The 23,053-nt window shown below is 41.1% G+C and overlaps 1 protein-coding gene across 4 annotated transcripts in view; it reads left to right on the forward strand.

Annotated features, from left to right (window-relative positions):
• Positions 1-1,181: 1,181 nt before the first annotated feature.
• tjp2a (tight junction protein 2a (zona occludens 2)) overlaps positions 1,182-23,053 on the forward strand; it is a 38,366-nt gene continuing 16,494 nt past the window's right edge. Inside the window, exons 1-5 of one of the 4 annotated variants that reach the window (XM_085793962.1) lie at positions 1,182-1,479; positions 10,608-10,743; positions 17,807-17,860; positions 21,609-21,733; positions 22,402-22,504. In XM_085793962.1, the coding sequence (XP_085650088.1) occupies positions 10,738-10,743; positions 17,807-17,860; positions 21,609-21,733; positions 22,402-22,504 (288 nt within the window). In that variant the 5' untranslated portion in view covers positions 1,182-1,479; positions 10,608-10,737. Of the gene's footprint in view, positions 1,480-7,865; positions 8,059-10,607; positions 10,744-13,597; positions 13,909-16,311; positions 16,567-17,806; positions 17,861-21,608; positions 21,734-22,401; positions 22,505-23,053 lie in introns of those variants that run through there. The other 3 variants (XM_085793958.1, XM_085793961.1, XM_085793959.1) reach the window with 3 other exon arrangements.

The following is a 23,053-nucleotide window of genomic DNA, read 5'->3' on the forward strand; positions in this document are numbered from 1 at the left end:
TTAGTTTTTTGAAGTGTGGATCTGACCGCTTTCGTGAGTTTTCGCAGTAATACTGTGTATTAGTGTTCACTCTTTTTTATTGAGCTCAGCAGAGAGTGAAACCAACATTGCACGTGTAGAGGACTGAGTATTTCAACTGGAATTTAACTATGAAATTTATATTTTGTAAAAATCAAAGATATTACCAGAAGCAGATCCATAAAAAAAAAGCTACAACTGTCCATATCCATCCATGTCAAAAATTAAACATATCACAGATGAAAACCATCAGTGATCTACTTTGGCTTTTACTGTATCAGATGTGACAGTTGTTGTGAGTTGTTGAATGTGTGTTTATTCACCTCTTGGGCCTGACAGCCAGTTAACAGCTTCTCATTGGCTACTCTCTATGCCAGAGGGTCTCCACCACAACAGGTCTAACCGGTCAGACAAGAAGGAAAATTATAGCCCCAGTGTTGTGGTTCTGCGGTCATGTAGCTATAGGCTGCCTGGTTAGTGGCAAACAATGTCTAATGTGAGCAGAGGTGGTTAATGGATGTTGTTGTCACTATTAGTCTGTAATTACAGTTATATTAAGACAGATTTAAGAAAGAAAAAGAGCAAGAACAACAACCGATATGATCCTGGACTGTATTTCACATGTGAAATGTGAGACAACACATAGCCTACAAAACAGCTCACATGGGAACAATTTTCATAGGCTTACAAACATATTCTAAACCTGTTTCAATTTCAATATCAGTTGATTGTTTGATTAATTTCAAAATTGTAAAATCCTTTGGTTATTCCTCTTCCTATCGTCCAGTTATATACAGTATTAATCATAGAGAGCTTTATTATCATTTTCATGACACTTGTTGTCCTCCACACATGAAACACATTTCCCATGAGAAATTATTGTGACATAGCCTACATTTTGCAAAGGCAGTTAGGCTACCTGTAGTGATCTTGACACTAATTGCTATTTTATATGTTCTTTAGATGGACATTATAAAATGAAACATTAGGAAACAGGTAGCTATCACCTCTTAGTCATTTCTGGGATTAATAATAAACAGAGGACATTAGCCTGTCATGTTCCCTCACACTCACACTCACACTCATTACCTTTTCTGGTCAGCTCCTGATTTCCGCTTGGTTTACTACAGTCGTTAGTGAACTGAGTCATGTCACATTTTAGATTACAGGGTGAGTGACTCAGGAGTGACACCGCCTCTGCACCCACAGGGAGGGAGCCGCTGCGGCCTGCGCCACCAACACACCTGCAGTTTCTAGGCCACGCCCACATACCTGCGAGAACCAGGAAATCGCTTCATTGGGACCTGGCGAAATCAAAAATACTCACTAAAAATCTGCAGTTGGTGAAAAAAAAAACATCATCGTCCGCGTCAACCTGCTCACGCGCCTACCTGTGCTGCCACCACCTGTGTTGTCTCGCGGTGGTCACGTTCAAGCAGGAAGCAGACGGAGTTTCACCTGGTAAGTCGAGCCGCCGTGTTTCGCCCTGAATGTCGACATGTTTTCTCCGTGTGTCGTCGCGCTCTCTGCCATATTAGGACATTTCACTGACTACAGGCGACAATATCTGATAAACAACTCTATCTGTGTCTTATACACTCGGTCCTTTTCGTTGTTGCCTGAAAGTTTCTTTGGAAACAAACCCGAAATATAATGTACGGTCAGGTGTGTTCAGGCCCCAGTCTTTATGTTGTAGTTTCTGCTTGGTGTTCATGCCTTGCACCAGACCTACTACATACAGTACACGAGCTATTGTGTATTCCCAGTGTGTGTTGTATGTGTTCAGAACAGTATTTTCAGCCACTGAAACTGACTAACTCCTAAGAGCTGTAATAGTAGCTAATACGTCTTTGCTTAAGTTACTAAATGTATTGTTCTGGTTGGACTATTTTCCCTCCATTGTACTTAACAGGACACTATTGTGGTCAAGTGAAACTGGTTCAGAGAGGCTCAGCTGTAGGGTCATTGTGTAGCCTGTGATGCACTGAAGGCACCACCCTCATGTGGGGTAGACAAAATAAGAGAAACAATGAGTCTGCAACACAGTTAAAGGAAACTGAATGAGGTCGAAAGAGTTTAAACAAGAGCTGAACACAATAACCCTTGCAAAGGTAGAATTTATTGTGGAGCTGTTTATTCGATTCGATTCGATTAGAGATGTTTTAGCTGGGTCTAAACTTGCATCAGGGTGCATTAAATTATTTTTTCCCTATTTACATATTTGTTGGTATTACAGTGTAGTTGCAGTCAGGGCTGTGGGTACAATTTTATGTCAGGATTACAAATTCCTCCAAAGAAACCGCATATAGTACATATTTGACCTTTTTTGTTTTGTTTTTAATCAATTTGGCTGTTACACTATATTTCCAGCAAGAATAATGGTCTTAATGGTTGCTTAAAACCTTATCTGCAACTAGTATGTCTTCATAACAGACATTTATACTTCTCACTGCAGAATTGCATCATAGGTGTTACTCATAACATTTATAATGGCTCCTTTTGTAGGGTTTGGACAGATTACATTTTAAAGGTGAGCCAGTCTGCACAATACCAGTAACGTTCAACCGAAGTAGCTAAATGGAATTCCACCATCCATAAAAAGCCCTCTGTCCCTGATCAGTGTGTCCCACTAATAGCACGGTTTGACTTCTCCTGACCACAGGTTAAAGCGTCCCTGACCAAAGATCCTCTGAGTGACCAGGGAAGCTCTGTGTGTGACAGCTCCACCGTCTCTGGTAAGTGTGTAAATAAGAGACAATGCAAATCACTTTGTGCTTCCGTCTTATTTTCTAACGCTGACTCAAATCAGCATTTAAAAGTCACCTTGTGTAATTTGTGTGTAATTGTAGAACATAAATGCTACTGCATGTTGTTATAATCAACACCCAAGAAACAATAGAGCTTTTTTTTTTTTTACAGGCTGGCAGACATATTCACTTCTATGCAGGGTTAGTGGTCGGAGAAACAGTTTTCAGCAACAAAGGCTCTGTTCTATTCATGTGTCCCAGTTAGGTTCACTGGTGTGGCAACATGCAAAAGGTCCTGGCGCTAATTCACCTAAATGGAATGTGCCATTATTAATGTCATTAGTTTTACCTGCAGGTTTTCCTGCTCTGACGAGCCAAAACGTCTGCTGTGGAAATAAGTTTAGAGACTTAGACTGAGTAGCTACATGTGCTCACTCAGCTGTGGTGTTCAGCCAGGAAAACCTGCAGCAGTAGAATAAACAGGCTTTTGTTTTCCTCATGTCTTTTTCATGCTTGGATAGTGGGAATTTTTCAGTTTGCCTCTCTAGGTCACTTCCTGTTTCCTGACTCATACCTGGGTAGGGCACGTGCACACACTGATTCTCCTCAGTGTTTGTCAATCTCTCTCTCTCTCTCGTTCCTCCTCTCTCTCTTCTTGCTTATCACAGATTTGTGAGTGGCATGTGTCCCCTCCATCTGGCTTGCACATGCATTGCATACGGACATTGCATAATGGCCTTGGGCCTTGTAATGCAGCGTTGCAGCGCTACTCGCAACACGTGGGGAAGTGACAAGGGGCAGAGAAAACAAACTGCTTATGTAAAAGCATTAAGACGACCAAACAACTCCAGCGACATTTGCTCACCCTGCAGAAAGAGGGAGAAAATAGCAGGCCTCCTCAGAGTTCATTAAAAAGTGAAAACATGCAGTGACAAAGGGATTAGCTGCAGGAGTGAATCACTCTCTGCCTTCTCTCATAATTAAAATAGGAACCTCTGTCCCAACCTGCAGGTCTGATGGAGGCCAACCAAAAAAATACGCAACTGAATAATTTTGTCACAGTTTTAAAATAGGCTTTAACGTTTGCTGAAAGGGCACTCTGTAGTTTCTGTATCTGCACTGATCAGGCTACTGCTTCGGTGGGAGTGTGTATGCTTCGGGAGAAAAAATACCAAAAGATTAAAATGTTTCATGTTGCAGTTTATGAAAATGCAGCAGTAGCTGAGCCAAAAAAAAGCCAAGAAGCTTAACATGGTGCTCTTGATAAGTAAGATATCAGATCTTGGCCAGGATATAGCTAAAACTATCTATCATGCAACCATCTGTGCAAAGCTAAACTGGATGATGTGAATGTTGATATTGGTCAATCAGTGATTTTATGAGGTCTGATGATGGTACTTGTGTGGTAGCTGCAGACAGTTCTGGCTGTGTTTAAGTGCCTATAAAGTTAGTGTTAACATTAGCACTGAACAAGTAATCAAAATATCAATATAAAGCTAAAATATGTCAGAAAGAACATATCATAAATTAAGTGTTGTGCAGCAACTGACCTGCAAAATATTTAATCTATACTGAAAGGAATATTCTGTTTTGTTTTATTTTGTTTTTTGAAAATATATTGGAGAAAAAAAATCATCCCAACTGAGATGTTACTCATATCACAGTGGCTAATATCTGCCAAAAATAATCACACAGTGATATTTTCAGTCCGGATTCATCAGACACTAAGCAGCATTACAACCTGTTGAATGTAAATCCACCAGTGTTCTCTCCTTTTTGCTTCAGTCTCCTGCAGCTCCTGAGATTGTCCTGTATTTCTGTTCAGTTAAAGACAAAATATTGAAAAATCTTTTGTAGTTGTAGGAAGCAAAAACCGAGGCTTCACAGATCTATAGACTCTGGGTTGTTTACACTTTTGGTTTAAAAAAAAAGTGGACAGATGTGTGCACACACCAGATAGTACCTATGTTGTGTTTAAGCTTAGTGTGTGTAGTGTGGTAGCCCAGCACATTACACATACACACTCCTCTCTGAATGCAGTTTTGGCTGGATGAGTGTGCAGTGTGAGATTAGTGTAAGGTGTTGGATTATGATAAAAACCGCCTGTGAATGTCATGCCGCTGTGTGAATTTTGCAGAGCTTAATGGTTTGGTGTCCTCACCGCTCTCAGCCCAGACAAGGCTCCTAATCTCAGCTCCTGTGACAAAGACGACACACCAGGGTGAACTCAGAGAACCTCTCTCTCCTCCTTCCTTTGTACCCTTTGTTTCCCTAGTGTTTTTAAAAATAGACACTTGTTATTTTTGTGTCTCCTCCGCTTTCCTCCTGGTATTTTGCCCCCCCTCGCCTCCCACCCCTCCCTCCCACCCTCTGGAGTGCTGAGGGATTTCTGCTGCTCAGTGAAATCTGCAGCAGCTCTCATGGCACGACCCTCCAGAGCCGTAATCCAGACGTCCAAGCTGCTGGAATATAAATCCTGTCCAGAGTTTGCATTGGCTGGCAGCTCGTCAAGAGGCTGCAGAGATTATTTATTTATTTTCAAACCTCCCAGGACATGGCAGCCTGCTGTCAGCTGGTGACTCGGGGATGACACGATACAGACATTTAATCTGTGTGCCATGCACGCTGGGGGTTTTGTATAAATGTAACAGCCCAGGGTGCAACTCCCTCCTTATTAGGTGGGAAATTATACGGGATGCACCGTGGGAATTCATTAATGACAAAAACGTCAATCATAAACAAAAAGATATCAGTCTGTAAATCCAAGTTTGAGTGTGTACAAGAGATCAGATTTGGCCTGAAGTGGTCATCCTCTTAGAGACGGTCCTCTTAATAACATCAGGCTATTTTCCAGTGTGGTTCTGCAGGGTTTTTTTATGCCCCCCCCCCCCCCAAAAAAAAAAAAAAAAAAAATTGCCCTGAAAACTGACTAGTGTCCTGTTTGTGGGCATTTGTCTGAGTCAGAACGGCACAAAAATGCGATGCAGATTGGTTTTGATTGTGTTGTAGGAAGTTCTGAACCAGGTCCAAGTCTCTGGGGCGGCAGTGGCTCAGGTGGTAGAGCGGGTCGTCCAATGATCAGAGGGTTGGCGGTTCGAATCCCGCTCTGTCCCGGTTGCTGCCGTAGTGTCCTTGAGCAAGACACCTTACCCACCTTGCTCCTGATGGGTCGTGGTTAGCGCCTTGCATGGCAGCTTCCACCATCAGTGTGTGAATGTGTGTGTGAATGGGTGATGTACTGTAAAGCGCTTTGGGTATCGTTAAGATGGAAAAGCGCTATATAAATACAGACCATTTACCATTTCCCATTTATCTGGCGGGCCACCCTGTGTGTTGGCTGGAGCCTTTTGCATCCACCCCCCTGCTGTGTTATCTCCCTGGCCTTGTTGAAATGAATTAGGTGACAGCAGTTAAAGTCCCATTTTTTGTTAGTTTGTAGTAAATTGAAAATGTATTCTACTACAACATCTATATAACAGTCATAAAACAACCATTAACCACTAAAGATCAACTGTACTGGACACATATTGAAGCGACTTTGAAGAAAACACATACTGAGCCCTCTGGCTTCTTATTTACTGTGTTTAACTGTCATGACAGCCTCTCCTGTGTAGGAAAATATGAAATACCTTCAAAAATAAATACCAAACCAGACTTTTTAGTGTACGAGTAGATTAACAAAATGAAAACACACAGTGCCAAGAGCGCTGCAATGAAACCTCCTCCTCCTCCTCCTCCTCCTCCTCCTCCTCATCAGATAAAAAGTTTACTGAAGTTGCAGTCATATTTTTTAGAGCTTATACAATAACAGCAACTGAGAGACCGGTTCAAATGGTCCTGATGTCCCAGGATTAGACCATAAACAGTACTAAAATATTGTATCACAAAAACACTGCCCAGAATGATTATTATGTTAAAATGCACTCAAAATGTAATGAAATGACCTGAAATCATTTCACTAAGTGGATGTTTGAATTTAAACATTAAAATAGTAATATGTCAATGCCACAAGGGACCAATAGCAGCACTGGGTTTGCCTGCTACATGCAACAAGGGAATACAAAGAATTATTATTTTATTTTTCAAGAAAAGTTCTAGGAAACCATATTTCTTGGTCCTGTAAATCTACAACAACCAAACTATGAGCTGATCTAATACAGTTGCCTGATTCCTTTAATGTCACTGATCTGTGAGTGAAACCATGAAGCTAAGCTACACTACATATTAAGTTTTTAATCAAAGAACTATAACTCAGAATGAACATGGCATGAATAAACACGCATCAACCACAACGATGAAAACAGTAATCTGTTTTCATGTCGTAGCTGATCGATGTAGAGCACTGATGTCCAGAAACCATTAAAAACACATCAGTGAGCACTTAAACTGCGAGACCTGTCCGTACTTTATCGATTTTAAGTCAAGCAGATTTTAAGTGAAGCGTCCACAACGTCGGGACACCACTCCGAAAAACGTGTCTTGTACAGATCCGTCCCTGTGCAGAGCGATTACAGCTTAGATTAGTTTTGTCGTAGTTTTGTCATTAATGAACCTCCGCGATGGGGGCGAGACCCGGGGCGGAGGTGTGAGGGTATGTGAGGGTGAAGTAGATGGGCTCGTCTGGGTGTAAATGGCAAGAAGACTAAGCTTGGATGGGGGGATTATAGGAGAAGGGGCGGGGAGCATCCATGATCTGTCAGGGCTTAGTACCACAATTATCCCAGCGGCTACAGCTGCAGCAGCAGCAGCAGCAGCAGCAGCAGTGGTGGCAGAGGCTGCGTTTTCATTAATGTAATGTCCAGAGAAGATCTAGAATTATGTAAGAGTGACGTGGTGTCATCCCCGCTCGGCCGGCCCACCGCCTGACAGGAACGTGCCCGTTTGTTTTCCTCTTTTATCCTCCCGCGCTCAGAAAAGCAAAAAGGACATCTCAGAGTCAGGAGCTGTAGTAGCCGTACCACAGGGACCTCGCACCGCCTCGCCACACACACTCAAGCTGTGGCTCACGTGAAGAAACGCTGGTACACTGAGGCGGCGCCAAGAGAGGACAAGTTTTTCCAGCGTGATGTTGCCGAGGGAGATGAGCAGATGTGGAGATGCCGAATCTGCCTCTGGTCTGGAGCTTTGTTAGAAGATGAGATGGAGGTGTAGCAGCAGTCAGGAGCGTGCTGGGTGAGAATTAGAAGATGAAGTTCAAGAAGTTCATCACAATCATGCAGGCAGCCATGGGGATCGTACCCCTCAACAAAAGGGAGCTCCTGCCACCCGGCAGGAAACTGTGGAGACCCCCGGGGTGAGTTAGACCCGCGTGTGTGTGTATTCATCCATCACCAGCACAGTGGCAGTGAAATAGGTTTTTTAAATTGAATCAACACCAGTGTGAGAGGCAGTTGCAAAAAAATGTTGACACATTGTTCGACTTGCGACTGCAGGGAGACACCATGTATTTGAGGTGTCAGTTGTGTGTTACATGAAGGAGAAGTCTTTACATCACATGTCCATGGCGACAGTGTGCTACTACAGTACTATGCTTTTCATAGTACCAGCGGTGTCCTGTGATTGGACAGGAAAATGTTAGAGCAGTGAACCGATCTTTAGGCAAAGCAGTTAAGTTATATTTGATTTACTGATTATGTGACTTTTAGACAAAACAAATAACAATCTCTTTTTTTTATCCCTATCACCAGCTGTATCTTTTTTCCTCATTGTGTATCTTTGATACGAACACTTCCAAATACAAAAAGCCTAATTTCAGTTTCAGGTAGAGAACAGCAGCTGGACATGTGTCATCTTATTCAGCTATATTCCTCTTCTTTCTTGTAGTGGGTTTTAATTTATTCAGTTTTAATATTAATTGTGTCACTCATGTTCTTTTTTTTTTTTTTTTACACTGGTGCAGTTTATCACAGTGCTGTTTGACCACTTACATCTTTTAACACTCCACAGAGCTTGTTGTTTCTATAACATTACCTTGACTCCACTATATATTCTTTATATCGGTTCTATCCAAGCTGTGCAAATCATAGCTTTATCCACCCATACAGTACATTTTACATGTACACTCAGTTGACCTCAGCTCAACCTATTGCAGTCTAATACAGCAGTCCTGCAGTAAAGCCTCTTTATGAAGGGTATCATTTTTCATGTGTTGTCGAAACTACTACAGTCTTTTTTTTAAATGGTCAAAATACAACACTAATACTTACCTAACAAATTCAAGCGGCCGTGCCCATTGGCCAAGCCCAATGAGATCTAAACCTTTCTTTTGTCTTGGGATTATTTCAGTTATTTGTGAAGATACAAAGCCCTTCCTCCGGTTTCCTCCGAACCTACAAGTCTGTGCTTAATGTGTAAGGGGCAGCAGTTTTAGTCATGCAGAAACAATTTGCTTTCTTCACTCTAGGCACAGTATCACTGCAGTAAGTGCTCTGTGCTCTGTGTTCATTCAGACTGAGGAGTGCAGGAGAAAAGTCATATCTGACTCATCTCTGACTCGCTGCCATGAAGTTGCCTCTGCTCAGCATTGATTGCCACATGTTGGGACATGTTGTTAGCTGACAGGTCAGAAATAATGCACTTGAAACGAGGCTGCAGATTATAGTATTATAGTGAGTAGTATCCGTGTACAGGTGAATCTGGCTTTAGCGAGCTCTACATGGGTGGCTTAGTTTTGGAAAAACACGTGGCTGGTTTTGCTCACCGTTTATAGCCCTGCTTTTTTACCATCTGAGCCTTTGGTCTTTGAAATATTTGCCCTATATTTCCACAACAGCCTGGGTTGTATGTGTCATTCTGAGTGTTACGCAAAGGCAGGTTGTTACAATCTGTAATGGGAGTGCATGGAGAAGGTAGGTGGAGACATGTGAACAAAGGGTTTTTGAAAAATCGATTGCAACATCTCAGAGACGGGCAGTGGGCAATCTGAGGACATCTCTTTACGTGCTACTTTAAATATGACCAACTGTCGACTTTATTATCAGTTTACATTTCTATATGCATCACACACTGAATTTTAGAATCAAAAAATCCTCTGCTTGAACTGTCACAACAATTTTCACTGCCTCTGTCTGAACCCAGAGAACTGCATGCATCACTCTTCTGCTGATCTTTTTTTTGCTTCCATTTAGACATTTTCATTTATTTTTACCTCCAGAACTTTGGTTCTTTTTTGCCATAAAATGAACATTTTATAACGGTCTTGAAACTTGCTACAGTTGTATATCATAAGAGTGGTTTATCTTGTCAGTAAATGGTAACAATGTTTTGTTCTGGGAAAAAATATGCATTTATCAGCTAAAATGTTAAGCTGTGAATTTTCATTGTTTTTAATAATTTTCCTTCAACATACCATATAAAAAAGTATTGTAACATTTTTTAAAAATTAGTTGTAAACCTGCCTGTTGTATCGCTGTCCGCATCTATTGCATTCTATATTTCCTATATAGCAACAACAGGATAGTGTCTGTCATTATACCCTCTCTATGCCCCAAGTCTTTTAAACACATTTTGTAACTTTCTATTTTGTAGTCATAAGGCCCGAGCTGAGGTAACCCTGACTACATCAATCTGACATTATTACGGTTTTTTTGTATAAATGCTATGACTATTTTTATGTGTTTTTTTATTTTCTATCTCAGAGCTACTGCAAGTTAAAACCATTAGGAACATGCTTTATAAAGATGGCCTGTTTATGGGCAATAAAACTCATTTCATCATAACATCTCACACCTCCTCTTGACAAAAACCTCTGTGTGGATTTCAAATGAACTTGTTGAATTGAACGTCCAATATGATTTAGTGTCGAGCTATCAGTTAAATGTGTGTTTCTCTCTGTGTGCACAGGGACCAGCCTGGCTCTGACCAGACCAGCACTGACCTGCTCAAGTGTACCTCCAGTCGCAGATTCTGCTGGTCCAGAGAAGCCCAGTACTTGTATCTTCGCCGCCTCTCTTCACGCAGCTACTCGGCTATTATGATGGTATGTTGTTCACATGACGCTTGATGTGACATCGACTCTGGTTTGGTGCCAGCTTTGTCTGTACTGCACTTGTTGTCCCATTAGCCCCATACTGTGTTTAAACACGTCCACACTCACACTTCACCAGTTCTAAATATATTATGCTCTTACAGCGCTAGCATTCATTATACAGTAAACTTTTTCTCCCACTGTGCTGGTGACAGCCGTGGCCAGAGGCAGTGTGTTTTGCGACTGTCAGTCCGTATATTTTACATCCCATTTATGTGGGACGCCTCGAGGGATTTTCCTCAGATTTGGTACAAACATCCACATCCATGTGGTGGCCAAAGGTCAGAGGTTAGTGTAACCTCATAAAACGTGATTTTGGCAGTAACTCATTATGCTAATTATGGCACAAATTCCCAACAAATGTCTCATTGGATAAAATGAGTAAGTGTTGACATTTTATACCCAAAGCTTAAAAGTCAACTTCACTGTGAGATCAAAATGTTCCACAAAAACACTTTTCTGGGCGTTATTCAACCATATCTCACATTTGGTCAGATACTAAACCGGTGGTTCATTTTGTTACATGAAACTCGACAGGTGGATATAAAGTGAAGCTTGGCTGGTTGGTGGAGGTACACGGTCACGTAGCAGCAATTACCTCTGCCAAGGAGATTATGTTTTCACTCATACTTTTTGGTTTGTTTGTTTAATTGTCAGCAGAACTATGTAAAAAGTAGTACTCATGGGGTGGGTTGGGGCATGGGCTAGGAAAGAACACATTCGTTATTGCCTCTGATGTGTTTAAAGGGCGGATCCAGGAATTTTCTTATCACTTAAATTTGCAAGATTGGGCGTTGATGACATTTTCATCAATTTGTCAGGAAATAATGTTTGGATCTTGATATACAAAGTGTTGAGATCTATGACTTTATACTTTATAGGATCTCCCAGGTACTGTAGGCTACATAGGAGTGTTTGGCCTTGGCTGAGGTATGCAGCCTACTGAGTGCCATTTAAGCTCTCTTATCTTGTTGCACACAAACGAATCTTTCAGTAAAAAGGTTAAACTTTCTGTTAGAGGTTGTACATTGTCAGTTGCAGGATTTCAAAACCTCAGTTTAATTCAAAGAGTAATTTTCAGTCTTTGATGTTTGTATGTTTCTCCTTTGAAAGTTCTTTGAAACTCTTTCATAACCCAATCATTGGATAAGATGAAAAATGCATGCATTCATCTTTTTTTTAGTGGATCTAAAAATAGTTGTTGTGCTGTAAACAAGACTGCTTCTCCCATGACACAATTGTTATTGTGAAAGTATGAGTCACTCTGTGTCTCCCGAACTTCTTTCCTGTTTCCTAATTTTAATACAACTATGCTTTAGTGACGCGTCCTGCATCCAGGAAGATGATTAACATGGGAGACATGTCATGTCCCAGGGACTTCATTGTTTTAATGACTTGGTTGCACAAATTATTCAGGCCAGTGAAGCTGTTTTGCATTTGAGCGGCCTATTTTAAGGTCTGTTTCTCATATTTCAGTTAATGTGAAATGTGCTCATTTGAACTAATTGACCTTAATTTTTCTTAAATTGTCATCGTTTCATTCTCGCGTCATTGCTTTTCTGAAACTCCAAGATGTGGATAAAGTGTTTCACCAGCAGACGTTATTGTATCATTTGCTAAAATGGTGGTTATTGAAAGAAACACTCACATTTTGGTGGTATTAGGGATTTTGGAAATTCTCAGGGTCAGCTGGCGTTCTTATCTGTGATTTGTGTTGTGCTGATAAAATACCAGATAAAGACAGGCTTGAATGGATAGTATTACCCCCACACATGCGCACACATGCACTAGAACAAGAAAACAACAATAGGTTATTGTGGTCCAATTGCACATGTCTAGTTTTTCCAGACCTTTGCTTCAGCTGCTCATGTATTAGAGCCTCACATATTTCACATAGCTCTACAGTGCAGAACCACATACCTTGTTGTGCTTTTCTTCTGGTCTGTTACAATGAAAGGAAATCACAGCATGCAGTGCTAATTTAGACAACAGCATCTTCCAACTTTGTGGAAACATTTTGAGGGAGACACTGTTTTGTACATGATGTGTATCTTTCTGCTTTTGTTTTGTTAAACAAAATCCATAATAGTAATTAATGGCTGTAAATGTAAGTAAGAAAGATAAATCAAAAACTATCTAGGCTACTTTGCTCTTTTATAAGTAGGCTTATGGGCAGTTGCTTAAAATGAGGTTATGGATTTGAACTGTGTGTGTGTGTGTGTGTGTGTGTGTGTGTGTGTGTGTGTGTGTGTGTGTGTGTGTGTGTGTGTGTGTGTGTGTGTGTGTGTGTGTGTGTGTGTGTGTGTGTGTGTGTGTGTGGTGAGGTGGGGGATGGAGGGGTTGGTGAGACTTATCAGTGCTATATTTTATAGGCTATTTAAATTTATACACTAAACTATCTTTGTTGTTTCCTTTGGAAGGCAGTTCAAGTATGGGCCACGTTAAATGATTTATACACACAAATTGCATTTCCCGTTGTTTCCCTCCGTTTACACGCTACATGCTTTTATCTTTTGTCTTTCTCAGAATTATGAACTGCAGTTTGCCGTATTAAGTCTGTTTTTGTGTGTCTGTCTGGGAGCCTCACAGCAGGCTTCCTAAAAATCAATGGGAGTTTTGGACTGATCCATCCCACCGGTATCAGAGGTGTAATCCCGTCTATACTTAAACATAATGTAATGTTGTCAGTGTTTTTTTAATACTGATAACTAAGTAAGTTGTGTTTTAAATAAACCAGGGTGAGGTTATTTAATGTTCTGTCACTTCACTGGTATGAATCAAAGTTGATAAATTAAAATCGCCCCTCGCTCTCTTTTAGGACAGTCTGAGCCAAACAAGGAGTAGTCGGCGCTAATTTTTGCCCTGAAAGTCCACTCTTCATGTTTTTATTCTGGAAAGTGCGTAATTTAACGACAAGAAGACGATACTTTTACACTTTTTACACTCGGAACTTTTCCATTTCGTCACATTGTTGGTCTACATCCGACTGGAATATATTTAAGGACACAATTTAGCTGAAAATCTTGAGTCCAAGTCCCGGACAGTTCAAAGTGCGTGATGCCAGTGAACGGAGGGGGGCTGCTCTCTCTGAGCAGATATGCCACTCAGTATTTCGCCGTAAGTAGCCTACAGATACATTGAAACTATTGATAAATATACAAGACGTTATAAAGTAGCATTTACATACTCCTTTCACTGTGTTAAGTGTGTAACGTGGTAGTTTAGAGGGAAATAAGTTTATCCGGAGTCTCCCAGTTGAAGCCTGTTGCATCCTGCTGCACCTGCTGCTGTAGCTGAGCTAACGGGACACCGACGGAGGAAACACGTAACTTACAAAGTTAATAAATCCTGCTTAAAATGGTGTTTTTCCGCTTCTCCTTACTCCTGCTGATATCTCGCGTTTTAATTACAGTAATTGTGTGGTTTCTTTACAGTTCGCTGTTTGTCCGATGGGCAAAATAGCCTATTTGAGCTGCTTCTTTTTTATTTTTTATTTTATTTTTTTTTAACTTAATTTATCCTCAGAAATTTTCTAAACGATAGTCACAGCGGTACCAGACTAAAGGCTGCACATGTCCAAACTTAGATAATGGCCTTTGTGCATTGACGTGTTGTTGATCTTTTTTGTTTCTCACGTTGTAATGCAGCTCTGACACCAGTAGGGGGCAGACTAGACTAGTACAGGATTTCTGTTATCAGCGCCCAGCAGTGATCTCAGACTGCACGGAGGATTGAGTGTGTTACTGTTAAAAATGTTTTAATATTCTTTCTTTTTTGTACATTTCCTGGTTATATCAATATCATATCTTTGAACTATTATAACTGGAGATCAGTATCTTAGAATGTGAGAGCTCAACATTGTTGTTTTTCTATACAGTTTTCCTAAACATACTGGCTCTATTTTCTTTTTTGTACTTTCACCTGCTGTGGTTCACCTGCTGTGGTAATTGTGCTGTTTGTGTCTCACACACAGAAACCCTACCGAGGTCTGAAATAAGACGTGCTTTCTTGATGGGCAGAAAATAGTGTTACAATAATTTTGATAAATCACTAGTCATTTTCACAAATTCATGCTTCTACTCTCTGTAAGAGAGTGGCTTTTGGATTGTTTTCCTTACAAAACAACATATTGAGAGACTTTACTTAGGGCGTTTATTGACGTATTATGGCTAAAAAAATAGCAGTATTTGCAGCTCTACTGACTACGGAGACACAAACATCATATTCTGCATAAATATCACCACAAACATACAGCAATATAATGACATTTTCCCTGAAAGATTGTGTGGGAATGAAAGGGAAAATATTTAATAGACATGAAAATACAAAAGTACATGTCTTTTTCTGCTCACTAACTCCTATCACCATCATTTCTCCATGCACCACTGAGAATCACTTATGAAACCAAAGAATTAGAAAAAATAATTACTTGAATTTTGTATTGTGCTTGAATTTGAATGTCACTTGAAGGGGCTTTAATCGCTGTGTAGTTCACACAGCTTTGACTAAAATCTGCCCAGACATTCTGTGTTTCTGTAGTCTACCGTCTCTAAATAATTTGTTTTTCTAAGTCACGTCCTGGGAGGATGACCCAGTATTTCAACCTCCCTCCTCATTAGTTGAAATGTGCTTGTGTTTTGTTATGTAATGGCCCACACTCAGGAGACTTGGACTTATCCAGCAGGCCCTGCCTGTGAGCAGCCATCACAATCATATCACATCCTACAAGAAGGCGGTGTGATTAGAACTGGTCCGGCCTTGGCAGAGCCACTTTCATTGGCTGCTTCTGAGTAATTTATCTTCCATCCATGAGCTACATGTTTCTTCTATTCACACTTTGCAGTGTTCACCTCTGCTGCAGTTTTTTTTTGTGTGTGTGTGTCTTGTGAAGTCGCAGCACTTACATGCGTGTTTTCTTCATCAATACAGCTTAAGAGTATCGGTTTATGCATGGCTCTCAATCTGTCACTTGTGACAGAAAAAGGTTGTAAGATGAAATATAAGATGAAAGATGGAAGATGAAAAATCCTTGTCTCTATAGGTAACATCTGCCCTGTTTTCAGTCACACAGTCCTCTTTGCTCTCTGCAGAGACTCTGCTGCTGCCACTGGTCATCTGGTTTTCCCTTGTAGGCCAGAAGATCAAAAAAAGTGGGTTATGATGGGTGAGCTTCCAGCCTGAGTCGTGCCCCCATTTCACTAAGCCCGGGCCCGAGATGTCAGCAACACACAGATTTACCAAAAAAACCTCTGCAACTTAAAATCCCGTCCATTGTGCTGTCAGTGACATAAAGTTGCACTCTGGTGGTTTTGTTGCAGATGTGTAAATCGCCTCTAAAGCTTCTGCAAGTGTCTGTTTATAAAGCTCGACATCTGAGCAGGAATCAAACCAAAAAGAAAACCGTGTTGTGCGATTTGTTGTTGCGTTTGTGGATGAACACTCAGGAGTTTAATCACCGCGTGTCTGCGCAGGAGTTGGTGTGTCTGTATGTTTACACTGCAGACGGTGGGATTTGTGCTGAATGTAGGCCAGCAGAATCCCTCTTACGTCAAAGGCAGGCAGGCGGGCAGATGCAGGGAGAGAGCTGCTGGTGGTTGTGCAGCTGTGGCCATGGAGGAGGCTGTGGCGCACATCAGTCTGCCACAGCACCGCTGGCGGTGAACAGGGAGAGACGCAGATAGGAAACAACGGAGAGTGCCAACGATGAAGACCGTCCTCAGCCTGCACAGGAAATGGGCCCACGCGGTCAAGACCATTCGCATCCTGCAGGGACTCGTGAGTGCAATTCTGCGATCGCGGCTTAGATTTGATCTCTGACTTGGGCAACTTGACCCAGCTGGTGGTGTTAGGGATCTGAGTGCTTGTTTTTAATTTAGACCCAACTGGTTCTCCGAGGGATCTGAGAGTTTGTTTTGTTTCCTCTATTTATTTCTTCTACAAAGTTGTGTTGAATTTTATTGTGAAATTAGGAATCTGGAAGTGCAGTAAAGATGTAGCAACTGTAATGTAGTAGATACTTGGGGTGAAAATTAATAATGGTATTTTTAGAGGGTAGAAAATGATGCAAGGAGTCAGAATCAAAACTGAACTATGGTATTTTTAGGAGAATCTGTGGTGTGGTCTGTGGATTAGGATTTTGGAAATCAGCTTTTCACCTGGTTGTAAATGATCTCTGACAAAAGTTAGGTCTTAACTCCATTAGGACTGACTGGATTAGTTAATTTGTTGCTTATCATTGGTCATTAGGTCATGTAGCAGTGTGGTCACAAATTTCCAAACTGTGGACAATAAAGATTATTGTTGTATTATTATTATCATTATTATTAAGAAGAAGTGTCAGAATTTTTAGTTTGTTTTTCTCTGCTTCATGTGGTTGGAAGTTTGATTAACCATATGAGGGATTTAATTTTCAGACAGTAAAAGCAATTTCCAGACATTGTTTTAAGGTAAAGGTAAAGGTACTTTATTAGTCACATATACAGCTAGTACAGTGAAATTCTTTCTCTGCATTTAACCCATCCCTGAGGAGCAGGGACTCTTGTTAGTCTTGACAATTAATCAGGAGGAAAAAATGAAAAAGGGTAAATTGATATTGAAATTAATTGTTATACTTGCTGCCCTTACCCTTGCTGAGTCATCGTTTTTTTTTGGCTGTTAACTGTCCAGAGGTTTAACAGATGTGTATCTTCCGGTTGATTTAACCTGTTGATGGTTTCATTGAACCGTCAAAAGAAGAAGTGCTTTCACCCTGAAGTATTTCAAAGTGCTTTTTAAAGAAAGCCAGTGGATGTTCAAATGGTCTCATCAATATTTAATCAACAAGAGTCAGAAGTTTCTTAGTCAGACTTGTAAACACGCGGGCAGAGGCCTGTCATTGTTCTACTGGGAACCCCCCGTTGCCTAAGAACAGCGTAGGCTAATGAACTGGCTCTGTCGTTACATCATGTGATACATTATTAATCTGTTCAGTCAAACGAAACCAACCACCATGCTAATCTTTCCTTTCCTTCCACAGAACCCGGTCATGGAGGAGACTGTGTGGGAGCAGTACACCGTGACCCTGCAGAGGGTGAGTCCACCACATTTACAGTATGTGTGAAACAGGCATAAACCCAGGATGGTATTTCCACTGGTTCTCGAGGTATTTGAATTACCGGCTTGACACATACCAGTCAGCAAAGAGCGCCCAGACATGTGTACATGTAGCAGACACTCTTTTGTCGCCTGAATGAGAGCCGGGGAAAACGAAAATATCTGTAAGAAATGAGTCTTTGTTGGGCCACCTGGGACACATGAGTTATCCAGGGTCATAAATACCACCACACCAATCTCATGTCATCTGTCATATTTCTGGAATTCTGAAGGTTTATTGTCTAATTAGTAATTACACACACAACACATTCATTTAAAGGGATAGTTCAACATTTTGGCAAATTGGCCCATTGCCATAATCCCTATAGTCTTAGGAGTAGGTTTGTTACTTTTAATTGTCGTTGCAAGCTTTTTTTAGAATGGTTGAGCAGAGCTGCAAGCTGCTCAGAGCTACGCTATGGAGGCTAATGGGATTTCTTGGTTTCCCTCATCAAACTCATTAAATACACAATCCAACAACTCCAAAACGCTATCATGGACAAGTTGTGACCTGCACATTCACTACGCTATGAGATAATAACGGAATGTTACGAGACAGAGTTGTTTTAGAGGTAAATTCATGCAAAACCGCTGATGTGCGCTTCCGTCTGGGACAGTTTTTTGGCAAGCAGTCTCTGCATTTGCGTGCAGCCAACATTCGTGGCTCTGGAGAAGCTCACTGTTACAGGAAGTTCCCCAGAGACAGTTTTGAGTGGCATGTGTTTATATGCTTGTGTGTGTTGACAGAAAGCGAGAGTTTCACAACACTGCAAGATACAGTCACAGGTTTACTTCAGACTGAACTGTTACAGGTGTGTAGGTGAGATAAGAACAAAGGCAGAGTGGGTGAGGTTAGAGTAAGGGGGGTGGAAGGTGGGGGTTAGGTGTTGTTGGAAACCTTGTCGTCACTCTGTTGTACTCTCTGTACCTCAGTTTCAATCAGCCTTGAGAAAACTAGAAAACTGTTTGGCAAAGTGACCACACCAGTCACTACGCCTGTCAGCGAGTTCAAGTTCTGAACCGTGTGAACTCGTTTGTCTGCCTGTGGACAAATTCTGTGGTGGTATCGCAGCCATGCAAGATTGAGTCAGAAAACTTTACAGGTGTGTAGTTATCATCAAAAATAAGACTGAGTTCAAAAATAGGTGTGATCTGACTTAATGTACAAGTACTGACTGAGTAGTTATGTAATAATGTACCCTAGTCCTGATTAATGACTATCATGTCAAAACAGACAGAGATCCAAACATGTACTTTACTCATCCCTTTAGATATGCAGTATGTCAACACAACAACTGATGTGTGGTGTGGCTGCTGGTAGGAACTAGTCAGAGAACATGGACACAAGAGGCTCAATTAGAATATTCCTCTTTAATCAATGTGCTAATCAAGCCACTGTTTGCTGACAAATTTTTAAAATTCCCTTTTATAAGGTGATCGACACTTTCAGCTGTTGGTATTTAACAGCGGCTTATACTTAGTGATAGGTTTAAACTTGTAGTACAGTAGACATATTCACTGGTTCAGTCGTGCTGCTGCTTCACATCTGTAATGCTTTAGATATGTTAAATTTGAATATGTCATGTTTGCACCACATCTGGCCCGTCAGCTAATTGAACCGGGATCTGCACTGTTTGCTGTTGTTTAACACGTGTGTGACTGTGCGAGCAGAGCAAACCAGTTGAGCTTAGATAATCATTGTGATAAGCTCATTGTTTCGTGCTGCAGTTCGCCAGAGCCAGAAAAGCAGATTTAGAGCAAAAAGGTCCACTGCTGCAGGCGTGTGACCCCTGACCCCCAGCCCCTCCACAGCCAGCTGTCACACTGCCTCCACTTTTTATTCTCTTCTACCATTTGGCAAATTAGGTGCTCTCTTTAAATATGTCCTGTCTGCTGCTGCACAGCCGCAGACCCTCATGACAACTACTGTACCATCACAACTGCTACAGTACATAACACCAGTGACGGGAATGGAGTTATAAAATAACGGCCTTACTAATGGCGCTACTTTTTTCATTAATGAGTAATCAAAAAAAAGTTACTATTTCCCCCTTTATAACGCTGTTACCGTTACAGACTATAATGAGCCGTTACTTGACTCAAGAAGTCCCGTCACAAAATAATACACCCGTTAAAGTTTTTTAGTCCCATCAACTAGTCAGAAAAAAGCCATTTATCTGGATCTAACCAACTCACTCGGAGGGATACTGAGTGAGTTGGTTAGTTAAAATGGTAACACCACTGTCAGAGTGTGTGGTTGCAGCTTTGTCTGTGAATGTGTTTCATACTGAATGAAAGCAAGGACGAACATGAGTCTTTCAAGTCCTCCATGTTCAGAGGATTTCACAGTTTAATTGGCAAAGAAGAACTTGGTGTGATAAAAGTGTTTGTGGTTGGCACAGTGGAGTAGGTATTAGCACTAACACACTAATATATGCAGTATGTGGACACATCTGGGGGAGAAGAGATTTGGCAATCTGCTGCTTTAACTTCCCACAGACTCTGGGAACTGGAAACACGCCTGACAAGTCTGATCTGACTGATGAGAAAAAAATACAGCCAACATCCAACTCTAAAGATACACTGTTTATTTAAAAAAACGCACACAGATACAAACTGTTCCACACCATTAAATCCCATCATCTCTGCCTCAGCTCCGGCGGAAACAATAACGTAACGCAGTGGCAGGTTTTCCTTGGCCTTGACTGTTTCTGCTGTCACATCGAAGCCCATTTTGCGCCGCTGTGGTTATTTTCTTGTCAAGAAACTCTGTGTCTGTTTTCCCAGCGGGAGATGGGGAATTCACAGGCCTCTTGGGCTCATAAGACCTTTTCAAAATTCAGATAATGTCAGACATGCTGTACCGTCGAGCTCAAATCAAAGCTCAGCTTGAAAAGTTGACATTTTGAGGACATCTGACAGTGACGATCCATTTCTCTTTTTTTTCTGTGTGATAATTATTTAATCCGTCTTTTAATATTTTTTATGGTTTCTAATATTATTTCACAGTGAAAGAGCCTTTTATATGTGCTCCTTCATCTCGCCTGCGTCTCTCTCTCTGCTTGCACTTTCTCCCTCCCTCTGCCTCCACGGCCATCTGCTAGAGACAGAGGGAAGTGGTGAATATTGTGTGTGGTGGTTTTTTTTTTTTAAGTACAGATGGAAGGGAGGGGATAAAGAGAGGGGGTCATCAAATCTCTGTCCTAATCTCATCTGTGAAAACTGGAGCAGGTAGAATCACACAGAAATGTGTCTACATTTCCAAAGAAGGAGCCTTTAAAAGCAGTTATATGTAGATTATAATCATAACAGGAAAAGAAAAGTTTAGTACATGCCAACATGCACAAACACACACGTACTCGATGCTGATAAACCCCAGAATATTATCAAGCTAAGGATTAGCATCGTTGTTAAACACACACTCCAGCTGAAGCTACAGAAGACGGACACAGACACTGAAGAGGAATATATGACTCCAGTCAACACAACTGTAATTACAATCAGTGTGATCTGACACACACCACAGGGATTACAGGACTCTCTCTCTCTCTATCTCACGCACGCACACACACACACACACACACACACACACACACACACACACAGGCAGAGATAAACCGTCACTGTGACACGGAATAGACCCCACATGATTTACATGATTTCTCTCTTTGTCTCTTTGTTCTCAGGATCCAAAGATGGGCTTTGGCATCGCCGTGTCGGGGGGGCGGGACAATCCCAACGAGGAGAGTGGCGAGACGTCCATCGTAGTGTCTGACGTCCTGCAGGGCGGACCTGCTGACGGCCTGTTGTTGTATGTACTGTTGTTGAAATTCATTTCGTAGTTACATTCATAAATTCAACTCACATACTTTTAGTCTGGACACATTTACTTTTATGCTCTTTGTAGATATTCTTGCTGCATTATTTACAGTTGCACCTTAATTATCTCCGTCTGCATTAGATCATGAGCGACAGGAAACACTAGGCATTTTCTGTCACTACTGGATTTGGACTGAACAGACATTTCTCTCAGTTTCCTTCATTGTCCAAAACGCAATGTTTTATATCAGAATACAACATTAGATTAATTATCCAAGTCACACTAACTCTAAGAAAACAAAGTAATTCATCAGTAAAGCAGTTGTGACTTTCACATTAATTCATTTCACAAAGTTCAACTTAATCCCATAAATTCTATGCATCAAAAACACAGATTGTTTGAAATCTAACCAGGATAATTTTCTGGCTCAAAGGATTTCTTTGGCTTCTTGCAGCCTCATTGAGCCTCCAAGCAAAAGAGGCACAGTCATTATTGTTTATTTGTCATTTTAGATTTATCTGAATGAGGAAAATGCATTTACAAAGATTATGTCCTCATTGTTGGAGTGACCATTCACATGTAACCTGAAATAACTCTGAGTTCAGCTCATCGAGGTCACATCACTGTGTGTGTGTGTGTGTGTGTTTGTTTGTGTGTAGTGAGAATGACCGGGTGGTGCAGGTGAACGCCATCCCCATGGACGGGGCCATCCACTCCTTTGCAGTCCAGACCCTCAGGAAGTGTGGCAAAGTGGCAAAGATTGTAAGTAAATCATAAATAATGTGCAATGTGATCATGATGTTTTGTTGTTATTCACTTGTTTGATTTGATTCACCATTAAAAACCTGACTGCAGTTAATTTTGAAGAAAAGAAAAAAAATCTTATAAAAAATATTTTTGCTCTGGGCCAAGATGGAAAACATCTGATCTGTTTTTAGTGATTAGGAAACTCCAACCTCAAATAAAGAGTCATATTGTTACTGTTTGTTTGAGGTCTGGTGCATTCTCACTCTCCTGCCTTCTTCTTCTTTAATGACTGAATGGCCCCTGAGAGGAGAATTAGCATCACCTGCTGCTAATCCAGATGAACAGTGGCTGCATTCATTTATGTTTTCTTCTGACATTATTGCTTTAGTTGGATTGAAAATGATCTTTCTACTTTTAAGTCAAAGCCAAAAACTCAGAATAGAAAGACAGAGAAATTAGTGCTTCTTTTGGAGGGGGTGCTCTTTGGTACAGGGAAGATAAATTCCAGAAAAAACAAAAAAGGTGGCCAAGGCGCTTTTATGGTCCAAAAGATAAAATGCCTTT

This window comes from Trachurus japonicus, chromosome 12, assembly GCF_045865225.1.
Source record: "Trachurus japonicus isolate A0001 chromosome 12, Traja_1.0".
Classification (NCBI taxonomy): Eukaryota; Metazoa; Chordata; class Actinopteri; order Carangiformes; family Carangidae; genus Trachurus; species Trachurus japonicus.